Source organism: Culex pipiens, chromosome 1 (genome assembly GCF_016801865.2).
Source record: "Culex pipiens pallens isolate TS chromosome 1, TS_CPP_V2, whole genome shotgun sequence".
NCBI lineage: Eukaryota > Metazoa > Arthropoda > Insecta > Diptera > Culicidae > Culex > Culex pipiens.
Genome location: NC_068937.1, coordinates 62,978,785 through 62,991,071, shown reverse-complemented (window position 1 = coordinate 62,991,071; position 12,287 = coordinate 62,978,785). Strand labels below are relative to the sequence as shown.

The 12,287-nt window shown below is 43.4% G+C and overlaps 1 protein-coding gene across 1 annotated transcript in view; it reads right to left on the bottom strand.

Annotated features, from left to right (window-relative positions):
* The window catches only part of LOC120418087 (uncharacterized), a 60,382-nt gene that overhangs the window by 2,679 nt on the left and 45,416 nt on the right, over nucleotides 1-12,287 (bottom strand). Inside the window, exons 3-6 of the mRNA XM_052708346.1 lie at nucleotides 5,289-5,394; nucleotides 3,719-3,850; nucleotides 556-826; nucleotides 8-467 (exon numbers count right to left, since the gene is read on the bottom strand). Coding sequence (XP_052564306.1) covers nucleotides 8-467; nucleotides 556-826; nucleotides 3,719-3,850; nucleotides 5,289-5,394 — 969 coding nt within the window. The remainder of the gene's footprint in view (nucleotides 1-7; nucleotides 468-555; nucleotides 827-3,718; nucleotides 3,851-5,288; nucleotides 5,395-12,287) is intronic.

Sequence of the window (12,287 nt, the reverse complement as noted above, 5' to 3'; positions counted from 1 at the left end):
AAATTACCCCAAATAATGTCAGTGACAGCGCCGACAAACAGATTCGAGCAGCCATGCTGGACTCGGCCTCCGTTGGGGTAGAAATCGACGGCTCCCATCGGCTGCCACGACCCCAACCCCCCTAGGATCAGATTCTCTCCGTTCGAGTGGATCACATCCACGAATCCGGCATCGGAATCGTCCAATCGGGCGTGTGGATGTTGCGCCTCGAATAGTGGCCCAGCAGGATCAAGCCCGGTGATCCTGTGCAGACCCTTCAGTTCGGTCCCGGCAAATCCAGCCACGTGAGAACCTAAACTGAAACCGATCAAATGAACTCGAGACATGTTTAGACTATTGTGCGTTTCCAGCCCCTTAAGCAAGTACGCCAGCTGTCTGCCCACGAGGCGTGTGTTGGCCGCAGCTCGGACGTAATTTGGCAGCGTGGCACCGTTTTCCCAGTCCATACAGAGCACCATGCAATCTTCCTGCAAGTAATCAACAAAAATTAACCAAAGCACGACGTGAAGATGCTTAGTTTATCTTAGTAAGTTAATTTAGGACAAGAACAATTACCACTGCCATCAGAGCCGTTCTCATCTCGTAGACCCACACGTGCGTGCAGCTAGATCCGAACCCGTGGATGATGGCCCGAGCCGTTACGTTCTCCAGGTTGCCAAACTTTTCGTAGATCTTTTCCGGGTCGTACCGATGTTTGACGGCGGGAGTGGTTCCGTTGGCTTTTTTGGAAGCGGCCGGCGACGTCGGTGCCGGCGGAGACGCCCCGGTTCCGTTGTTGGTCCGGGCAATCTCATCGTAGTAAAACTCCAAGATGGGTTTCTCACTCCTGAAATGAAAGTAAGATCATATTTTTAGCGATACTTTCATTACATGACACACCCACAGCAGGCGGCCAAGAGTGAAAAGGCCATTGATTTAGCTGAGAGTATTGAACTTTGACATTTATCCATTCTTGTTCACCTGATGATTCTAAGTTACATTGATTCTTGTTTTAAGTGCCTTTCACAACCCAGTGAGAAATATAGGGCCTCTGCAGGTCTGATCCTCAAGACGATTAGACCTGCATCGGGTCTACAATTCTAGCTGGGTTGTGACAGGCACATGGAAATTGAGCATTAAGAGATCGATGCCTCTGTGGTCAGCGATAATCATAAATAATGTAATTTATTCAATGTTATATTGCACATACCAGTCTCTTATGCTAAGGAGCGGCCGTGGCTGACTGGTTACGGTGTTCGCTTTGTATGCGAATGGTCCTGGGTTCGATTCCCATCTGCTCCCAACGAGAAAGTATAGGAAACATAAATCTTGAAAACTCTGAACATGAACGTAAAATCAAAGTCGCTCGAGTCGGGGTTCGATCCCTCGTCCTTTGGATTGGTAAGCAAAAATGTTAACCACTAGGCCATCACGACTTGGTGAGCTATGACTGGAATTTGGAATACTCTTACTATCAACTATATACGCGCTGGGTCCTTGTCCATTTGACAAGGGTTCGGAAGTTCTAAATAACGTTTGAACCCGATTGGTGCAAACGTTCTTCAGGGCGGGGCTTGTCGATAAAGCTGAAGTTCCTCGCGCTCGGCTAGCCAGCGTAGAAATGGGTCACCGAAGCTCGGCAGAGCTAACACCTTCCAAATGCATATGCGAGTTATTTGCATGTATAGAATGTTAAAATCTAAAATACATGGAAACGACTCAATTTGTAAGAAGCGACCGCGTGGTCCCGTTTGGTTGGTTGCACACACACACACATACCAGTCTCTTATGCTAACTAGATAGGAAAACCAGCAAGCTTAGTACAATAGAGCACAGAGGCATGACATTTGATTAACTTGAATTTAACCTTAAAATGGCCATCACTTGTTAACAGATTAATAAGTCAAAAATTTGATAGAATTTGGTTGCTGGAGTTCCGAGTATTTATAAAAATGTCAACAGTATTTTTATTGCGCAATTGCGACAATCTGCTTCAATATGACAAAGTAGCTAATATGATCGGAACAATATTTTATCATGATTTTGTCGATAAGGGAAACATTGAGAGTGACTACGATATAATAAGTATGATCTCATTTTTAGCGATCCCAATAATAACATATTATGATAAATGTGATAATCAAGTTATGTCAGGACTGCAGCACAATCTTCCCCACCTTTAACCATCTTTCCCCGATTACACGGAAGTAAGAGGACCACTAGATGCTATTAGCATCTTTTATGATGCAACGACGCGTTGAAGCAGCCTCGTTTTTGTCGCTTAGCACCTTTCGTGTGTGTATAAATTGGCTGGTTTTTTTCCTTTACGTGTAAATAAACTACGCGTGGTAAACTGGCTGAAGGGAGCACTCATAATGAAAGTGAAAATCATCTTCCGACAACGCTGCAACAGCCCATTCGTGATCTCGCCATTCAGCAGCATCAACATCTTGTGGCTGTGATGTTTTTAGCGAATCTTAAATTTATTTTGCAAGATATTAACCCTATTCTTTTTAAATCTTGTTTTATTCAAAAGTTTGATCACTATGAAATTATAAATATACTGACATCTCTGAAATATAACATTGATTAAATTACTTTAATTAATGATCATCGCTGACCTTGACTTTGTGAAAAATAATATTGCCTCTCATTATTTCGGTCAAAATAAATTATTATCGCACTCAGAAGAAGCTCAGAAATTGATCGGGTAATTGAAGGCCACGTGATCATCAACATGTTTTTTGCTTTAATCTCGTTCCGTTGCACATACTCAACGCATGTCATTGTCCTTTCCGCGATTTCAATGGCAACGTGTTACGCATTCAACTTAAAAAAAATATTTTTCATCCGTTTGTTTTATCGCCTACTACAGCGGCAGGCCATCGAATCGAGTTTCCACAATTCACTTGATGCGTGCACATTAGCAACTTATCGCGCATGATGTATGGACGTGCCGTAGAATTGAGTGTTTTGACTCCTTTAACTTTTTTTCTTCAATTTATGCTTCTATCAACTGGGAAGTCGAATTTTATTGGTAGAATTGTGCACATTGCTAAAGAAAGATTCTTTCAAACGCACTCTATCACAACATTGTTTTTTTTTTTATTTAAATATTTCATCCCATTAAGTAGTCTCGTGCCAGATTCTCTATATCGACATTTTTTATAAGTGAACAATCAATAGATGGTACTTTGAGAATAATGCAAAATTTCATTGCACTTAAATAAAAACGCTGAAAATCGGCCTATCAATTTGAAGTTTAATGCTACCGTGCTTCTATAAACAAAGTACAGAGTCACCCCAGCTAACGGAAATGCTAGCGGGCTAATTTTTGCAGTGTGATCTCTCTCGCCAAGACATTGAACATGACGACGAGTTCGTTGATGGGCGAGCACGTGCTGAAAATACACAGCAACACACACACACACACACACACACACACACACACACACACACACACACGAGCTATCGATGCACACGATCGATCGATCAAATTTGCACGTTGGGCAACAAGGGACACACCGTGAAGCACCTCCCTAGGCCAACTGCCTGACTGCCTGCCTGCCAGCTCTCACCTGAGGCACTGACCTTCGCCATCGATCGAGGAAAACGAGGCTCTGAGCTGGTAAAACTCGCTTAACTTGCATGTTAAAGGTTCTAAACGGTAATTACACTTTAGATACACGCACGCCAAGCTGAAAATGTCATTCGAAAAATGCAACTACTGATTTCTCACCTGTGCTTGGCCGAATAGACGTAGAACTTGGTGTCAATTTCCTCCGGTGACGATGGAAGCATCTCCAGATAGGCAGTCTCCTCGAAGCAGCCCAGCTCGCCATAGCAGACAACTTTGTCAGCGCGCTTTTTCCTGAAATTGTGAAAGTGATTTTTTAAAATGAAACAAAATGAAACCCTGAAATGTACACTTTGAAATCTTCCTTGATTAATTTTGAAATAGCCATGAACCATGTACTAACAACACATAACAACATTTAAATATTAATGAAGACCATCATAAACGCAACTAGTTTTAAAATATGAAAAGAATTGATGTTTTTTTTATTAGGCCGTTGCAAATATTTTTCAAAGTTTATGTTTGTTGCCCCCTTCAAAATTGGTCCGAAAAGTCAGGGGGCATTTCTGCATATTTTTTATTCAAAAAAACTTGTAAATTTAAATACAAATAGAGTTCCTATTAACTGAAAACAATTTAAAATGCACTATTCTGTATTGATAATCATATTTAGCATGTTTGGGCTCGTATTTCAACCACGTGGTACCTGCCTGACATATGCAGTGGCGGTGTTCATCAAGCTTTCATAGCCTATTAAGGAAAATTTGATGCTTTTTGAGGGAAAACCGTTGATTCCGGAGACATCGGATGTTTTGTCGACAACGAATCCATATGCTCTCTTCGGGAAAAGTGTTCTCCAGACCATTCCCTTCAGGCCTGGCCATACCAGAAGTTGGTGCATGATTTTCCCAGACATGTAGGATTGGTTCAACAAAAAGTCCAAATTTCCCATAGTGATTCCCATTTAAACTTTAACCCTGATACCCGCAGCCAGTTTACAACCAAATGTGCTGATATTTGGAATGAGAGCCCCTATGGGCATGCCCTACAAGGGGAACCATACTAAAACTTGAACGGAGAACATTTTGAAAAACGTACCCACCCTAGTGTACACATTTTTTTTTTATTTTTATAATAGTATTTGTTATAGAACTTTTTTATAGGAATTGCATTTGCATTTGCGTTTTGTAGCAAAATGTTCGGTCTAAGTTTCCCAACAAAACGTAGTACTAGGTTTTTGTCAAACTTTAAATTGTTTGTATGTTTCATCACAAAATGTGCATAGTGCCCAAGAGGTGTAAATAGTTTTTTTACATACTGTAAAAATCATGTTATACTGGGACAATTTTTATTTAAAGTTTTTGTCGATTGTCGATTGAATATCAACTGAATGGGTGTATAATGCATGCAAATGGAGTTTTCATTAAAATGTTAAAATTCCGGCATGTAATTTGAATTATTATATTTTACATACCCCAGAGTCCAGGGACATAAACTTCAAAAAACATGTTCAGTGGCCTAAATTAATTATTTCCTTTATAATCATTTAAATTTAAAGACCTCATTTTACGAAAAAACGATTACATAACCTTAAAGAAAATTGAACTTAATTTCTATCTTTTGAAAGAACATTCTTTCCCAATAATGTATTTTAGAAAATTTTAGGTGGATAAAAATGTGCATACAAATTCAAAATGATATAAACACTTTTCAATCAAAACATATCATTTACCTGTTTCGGGTTAGTGTACTTCTCCACTCCGCGATTGACTTTTGTGCGGCCTCGTACTGTCTGTGTTCCTCTAGCAGATCGTTGATGAAATCGTTACTTTGAAAAGCTGTAAAAAGAAAATTGAAAAAAAAAATCAGATCAGTACAACATTTCACATTAGGTGAATGGTTTCGAATTTAGTCCGAACTTAGCACATTGATGCAGTATGATTGAATGAGGAAAATATAGGTTTCATGTGAATTTCTGTATGGTAAATGTTGCTGCCTCTATTGCGAGCGAGAGTGAGGAAGGAAAACCGCTTTCGGTCGACCCAATTAGTGGTGGCGTCGGCGAACCATATTAAACTGCCTGTAGGGTATGCCTCAATAACGCGCCCCGTATAGGTTCCAGCTGCGAAACAACGTTTGATTTAACACCTGAGAATTCAATTTCCTTTAATGTATTCCTTGAACAATAAGTTATTCCGGTTACGTATCAGCGGTATTGCATATTGACGAAGGATGCATATTGTTTCTGCATTAAACTTGTCAACTGAAGTAGAATAATTAGATTGATTTGAGATCTTTTGATTGTTGCGATGAGAATGATGTCCCAGTGTAGGCCTAGCCCAGTGGGAACAAATCTTGCTTATACAGTTAAACCTCGTATAAGAGCGCCTCGCATATGCAACTTTGCATATACGAGTCATTCCACCTGATTCGGTTTTGTCGCAAGAGTTGCATATGCGAGGTACAGGGCTTATGGGATTTTGGCTATATGGGAGACATGGGCTATATTTTTATAAAAAATCAACTAAACTATACAAATTTATAGTGTTTTGGAATCGTTATGAAGTCAGCTACACAGCTACACCAAATTTACATGGTTTACGATGTTCTAGATCATCCGAAACTTCGTCAAGTTAAGGCCTATGTGTTCAACGCCGTACAAGTATGAGGTAGGCGATTTGACTGCGGTTTTTGACCACAGATCATATCCGGATAGCCTCAGGGAGGTTCAGGGACTAGTCTACCGATATGTGGTGATGTTCTGGGTCTTCTGTAGAGTCCCGGGAGGTACGTCTGATGGGTCTACCGCCGTAACACGGCAGAGGTCGGTAGTTTTAGACCTCAGATCATATCCGGATAGCCTCAGGGAGGTTCAGGGACTAGTCTACCGGTATGTGGTGATGTTCTGGGTCTTCTGTAGAGTCCCGGGAGGTACGTCCGATGGGTCTACCGCCGTAACACGGCAGAGGTCGGTAGTTTTAGACCTCAGAACATATCCGGATAGCCTCAGGGAGGTTCAGGGACTAGTCTACAGGTATGTGGTGATGTTCTGGGTCTTCTGTAGAGTCCCGGGAGGTACGACCGATGGGTCTACCGCCGTAACACGGCAGAGGTCGGTGTTTTTTGACCTCAGATCATATCCAGATAGCCTCAGGGAGGTTCAGGAACTAGTCTACCGATATGTGGAAATGTTCTGGGTCTTCTGTGGAGTCCCGAGAGCTACGCCTGAAGGGTCTACCACCGTAATAAGGAAGAGGTCGATGGTTTTTGGCCTTAGATTATATCCAGATATACTCAGGGAGGTTCAGGGACTAGTCTACCGATATGTGGAGATGTTCTGGGTCTTCTGTAGAGTCCCGGGAGTTACGACCGACGGGTCTACCGCCGTAACAAAGCAGAGGTCGATGGTTTTTGACCTTAGATAATATCCAGATAGCCTCAGCGAGGTTCAGGGACTAGTCTACCGATATGTGGTGATGTTCTGGGTCTTCTGTAGAGTCCCGGGAGGTACGTCCGATGGGTCTACCGCCGTAACACGGCAGAGGTCGGTAGTTTTAGACCTCAGAACATATCCGGATAGCCTCAGGGAGGTTCAGGGACTAGTCTACAGGTATGTGGTGATGTTCTGGGTCTTCTGTAGAGTCCCGGGAGGTACGACCGATGGGTCTACCGCCGTAACACGGCAGAGGTCGGTGTTTTTTGACCTCAGATCATATCCAGATAGCCTCAGGGAGGTTCAGGAACTAGTCTACCGATATGTGGAAATGTTCTGGGTCTTCTGTGGAGTCCCGAGAGCTACGCCTGAAGGGTCTACCACCGTAATAAGGAAGAGGTCGATGGTTTTTGGCCTTAGATTATATCCAGATATACTCAGGGAGGTTCAGGGACTAGTCTACCGATATGTGGAGATGTTCTGGGTCTTCTGTAGAGTCCCGGGAGTTACGACCGACGGGTCTACCGCCGTAACAAAGCAGAGGTCGATGGTTTTTGACCTTAGATAATATCCAGATAGCCTCAGCGAGGTTCAGGGACTAGTCTACCGATATGTGGTGATGTTCTGGGTCTTCTGTAGAGTCCCGGGAGGTACGTCCGATGGGTCTACCGCCGTAACACGGCAGAGGTCGGTAGTTTTAGACCTCAGAACATATCCGGATAGCCTCAGGGAGGTTCAGGGACTAGTCTACAGGTATGTGGTGATGTTCTGGGTCTTCTGTAGAGTCCCGGGAGGTACGACCGATGGGTCTACCGCCGTAACACGGCAGAGGTCGGTGTTTTTTGACCTCAGATCATATCCAGATAGCCTCAGGGAGGTTCAGGAACTAGTCTACCGATATGTGGAAATGTTCTGGGTCTTCTGTGGAGTCCCGAGAGCTACGCCTGAAGGGTCTACCACCGTAATAAGGAAGAGGTCGATGGTTTTTGGCCTTAGATTATATCCAGATATACTCAGGGAGGTTCAGGGACTAGTCTACCGATATGTGGAGATGTTCTGGGTCTTCTGTAGAGTCCCGGGAGTTACGACCGACGGGTCTACCGCCGTAACAAAGCAGAGGTCGATGGTTTTTGACCTTAGATAATATCCAGATAGCCTCAGCGAGGTTCAGGGACTAGTCTACCGATATGTGGTGATGTTCTGGGTCTTCTGTAGAGTCCCGGGAGGTACGTCCGATGGGTCTACCGCCGTAACACGGCAGAGGTCGGTAGTTTTAGACCTCAGATCATATCCGGATAGCCTCAGGGAGGTTCAGGGACTAGTCTACCGGTATGTGGTGATGTTCTGGGTCTTCTGTAGAGTCCCGGGAGGTACGACCGATGGGTCTACCGCCGTAACACGGCAGAGGTCGGTGTTTTTTGACCTCAGATCATATCCAGATAGCCTCAGGGAGGTTCAGGGACTAGTCTACCGATATGTGGAAATGTTCTGGGTCTTCTGTGGAGTCCCGAGAGCTACGCCTGAAGGGTCTACCGCCGTAATAAGGCAGAGGTCGATGGTTTTTGGCCTTAGATTATATCCAGATAGCCTCAGCGAGGTTCAGGGACTAGTCTACCTATGTGGTGATGTTTTGGGTCTCCTGTAAAGTCCCGGGAGTTACGGCCGATGGGTCTACCACCGTAACAAGATAGAGGTCGGAAGTTTTCGACCTCAGATCATATTCAGATAGCCTCAGGGTGGTTCAGGGACTAGTCTACCGATGTGTGGTAATATTCTGGGTCTTCTGTAGAGTCCCGGGAGTAACGGTCAATGGGTCTACAGCCGTAACTAGTCTACCGATATGTGGTGATGTTCTGGGTGTACCACCGTAACAAGATAGAGGTCGGAGGTTTTTGACCTCAGATCATATCCGAATAGCCTCAGGGAGGTTCTGGGGCTAGTCTACCGATGTGATAGGTCTTTTGTAAGATCCCGGGAGTTACGGCCGATGGGTCTACGCCGTAACAAGATATAGGTCTGTGGTTTTTGATCTCAGATCATATCCGAATAGCCTCACGGCCGTTACTTCCGGGACTCTACAGAAGACCCAAAAGATCATAACACATCGGTAGACTAGTCCCTGAACCGTCCTGAGGCTATCCGGATATGATCTAAGATCAAATTCAGTGACCTCTGCCTTATTTCGGTGGTAGACCCATGGACCGTAACTCCTGGGACTCTAAAGAAGACCCAGAACATCACCACACATCGGTAGACTAGTCCCTTAATCTCCCTGAGGCTATCTGGATATGATCTTAGGTCAAAATCCACCGACCTCTGCCATGCTACGGCGGTAGACCCATTGACCGTAACTCCCGGGACTCTACAGAAGACCCAGAGCATCACCACATATCGGTAGACTAGTCCATGAACCTTCCTGAGGCTATCCGGATATGATCTGAGGTCAAAATCCACCGACTTCTGCCTTGTTACGGCGGTAGACCCATTGACCGTAGCTCCCGGGACTTTACAGAAGACCCAGCACATTACCAGAAGTCGGTAGACTAGTCCCTGAACCACCCTGAGGTTATCTGGATATGATCTGAGGTCAAAAACTTCTGACCTGTATCTTGTTACGGTGGTAGACCCATCGGCCGTTACTCCCGGGATTTTACAGGAGACCCAAAACATCACCACATATCGGTAGACTAGTCCCTGAACCTCCCTGAGGCTATCTGGATATAATCTAAGGCCAAAAACCATCGACCTTTGCCTTATTACGGCGGTAGACCCTTCAGGCGTAGCTCTCGGGACTCCACAGAAGACCCAGAACATTTCCACATATCGGTAGACTAGTCCCTGAACCTCCCTGAGGTTATGTGGATATGATCTGAGGTCAAAAAACACCGACCTCTGCTTTGTTACGGCGGTAGACCCATCGGTCGTATCTCCCGGGACTCTACAGAAGACCCAGAACATCACCACATACCGGTAGACTAGTCCCTGAACCTCCCTGAGGCTATCTGGATATGATCTGAGGTCAAAAAACACCGACCTCTGCCGTGTTACGGTGGTAGACCCATCGGACGTACCTCCCGGGACTCTACAGAATATCACCACATATCGGTAGACTAGTCCCTGAACCTCGCTGAGGCTATTTGGATATGATCTGAGGTCATAAAATACCGACCTCTGCCGTGTTACGGCGGTAGACCCTTCAGGCGTAGCTCTCGGGACTCCACAGAAGACCCAGAACATTTCCACATATCGGTAGACTAGTCCCTGAACCTCCCTGAGGCTATCTGGATATGATCTGAGGTCAAAAAACACCGACCTCTGCCGTGTTACGGCGGTAGACCCATCGGTCGTACCTCCCGGGACTCTACAGAAGACCCAGAACATCACCACATACCTGTAGACTAGTCCCTGAACCTCCCTGAGGCTATCCGGATATGATCTGAGGTCTAAAACTACCGACCTCTGCCGTGTTACGGCGGTAGACCCATCGGACGTACCTCCCGGGACTCTACAGAAGACCCAGAACATCACCACATACCGGTAGACTAGTCCCTGAACCTCCCTGAGGCTATCCGGATATGATCTGAGGTCTAAAACTACCGACCTCTGCCGTGTTACGGCGGTAGACCCATCGGACGTACCTCCCGGGACTCTACAGAAGACCCAGAACATCACCACATATCGGTAGACTAGTCCCTGAACCTCCCTGAGGCTATCCGGATATGATCTGTGGTCAAAAACCACAGTCAAATCGCCTACCTCATACTTGTACGGCGTTGAACACATAGGCCTTAACTTGACGAAGTTTCGGATGATCTAGAACATCGAAACCATGTAAATTTGGTGTAGCTGTGTAGCTGACTTCATAACGATTCCAAAACACTATAAATTTGTATAGTTAAGTTGATTTTTTATAAAAATATAGCCCATGTCTCCCATATAGCCAAAATCCCATAAGCCCTGTACCTCGCATATGCGTGCTTCGCATAAGAAACCCCCATATGAGGTGCATATGCGAGGTTTTACTGTACTACCAACTATGGGAAGTTAAGTAAGAAGGAGATTGGATTGGATGTTCAACGTTAACCCTCTACAGCCCAAATTTTTTTTTCGAAAATTTTTATTTTTCCCTTGTTTAGGAGGTCATTTTGAGCAACTTTTGTTCTACGAAAAACTTTACTTCTCTTGTTATATGTTTTTCTTTTTTTATTTTTAGTATTTTAATTTGCATTTATCTTGTTAAGTTTATGTTTGTTTTTGGTAGTATTTGGCCTATTCTACCACCTAATATAATTACATTTTGCCTATCTAATTTTTTTAACGTTTTAACAGTCACTTTTTAAATTTTTTGCATGTTTTTCACATTTTCTGCTATAGAATGGCATCATCATCATTTAAATTGCAAAAAAGTGCGTAGAGGCATAGTCTGGGACTCTACAAAAATTACTGCATACTTCTTTTTACTGAAAATATAGGAAATGTTAGTAAAAAACACAGCCAAAGTTGACCCCTAAATAAATGACATTTTTAAAAACATTGGCAAAGTCACATCAAGGGGTTTCCAGCATCGTGTCAGACTGGTCACTAATCCGGAATTACTTGGAATTTGAGTAAGTAATTCTGTAATTCCGGATTTACTGAGTAATTCCAGAGTAATCCTGGTAATTCCTTATAATCCCAGTAATCCTGGTAATTCCATGATTCTTGTTTGTGAAAACATACTTCAGAAAATAATAAAATAATAAAAATAACTGTTAAAAAGATAATTTCGATAAACCTTTTTTGATTCTATTTATTGGCTATTAATTTTCATGTAAGAAACCAAAGTTACAGCTAATACGGGATCATTCGGATTTTGAGTAAGTAATTTAGTAAATCCAGAATTCCTCCGCAATTCTGCAGTAATTCCTGTAATTCTGGAATTACCTAGTAATTCCGTAGTAATTCGAGTAATTCCATAGTTACTCAGTTATTCGTGTATTTCCCATTAATTCACTAGGTAGTAATTCTTTAAAGGTAAATCGGCAGAATGCATTATGCTTTTCCTTGATGCCTTTTATGGTTGTAAGAAGTACAGAGCGGATTCGGAATGTCCGCAAATTTGGATGCTCTCTAATTGAAATGTATTCGGATGAAAAACACTCAAACGTCAAAATCAGTTGTCAAACGGATGTTGATGTTTACCACATTATTCGATGATTTCCAAGTAGGTCGTCCAATTTTCCCGGGTTTTGAGTTTACCGGAAAACCGAAAAATATATTTTTTATCCCGGGAAATTTTTGAAAACGTTCTTTTAAAAT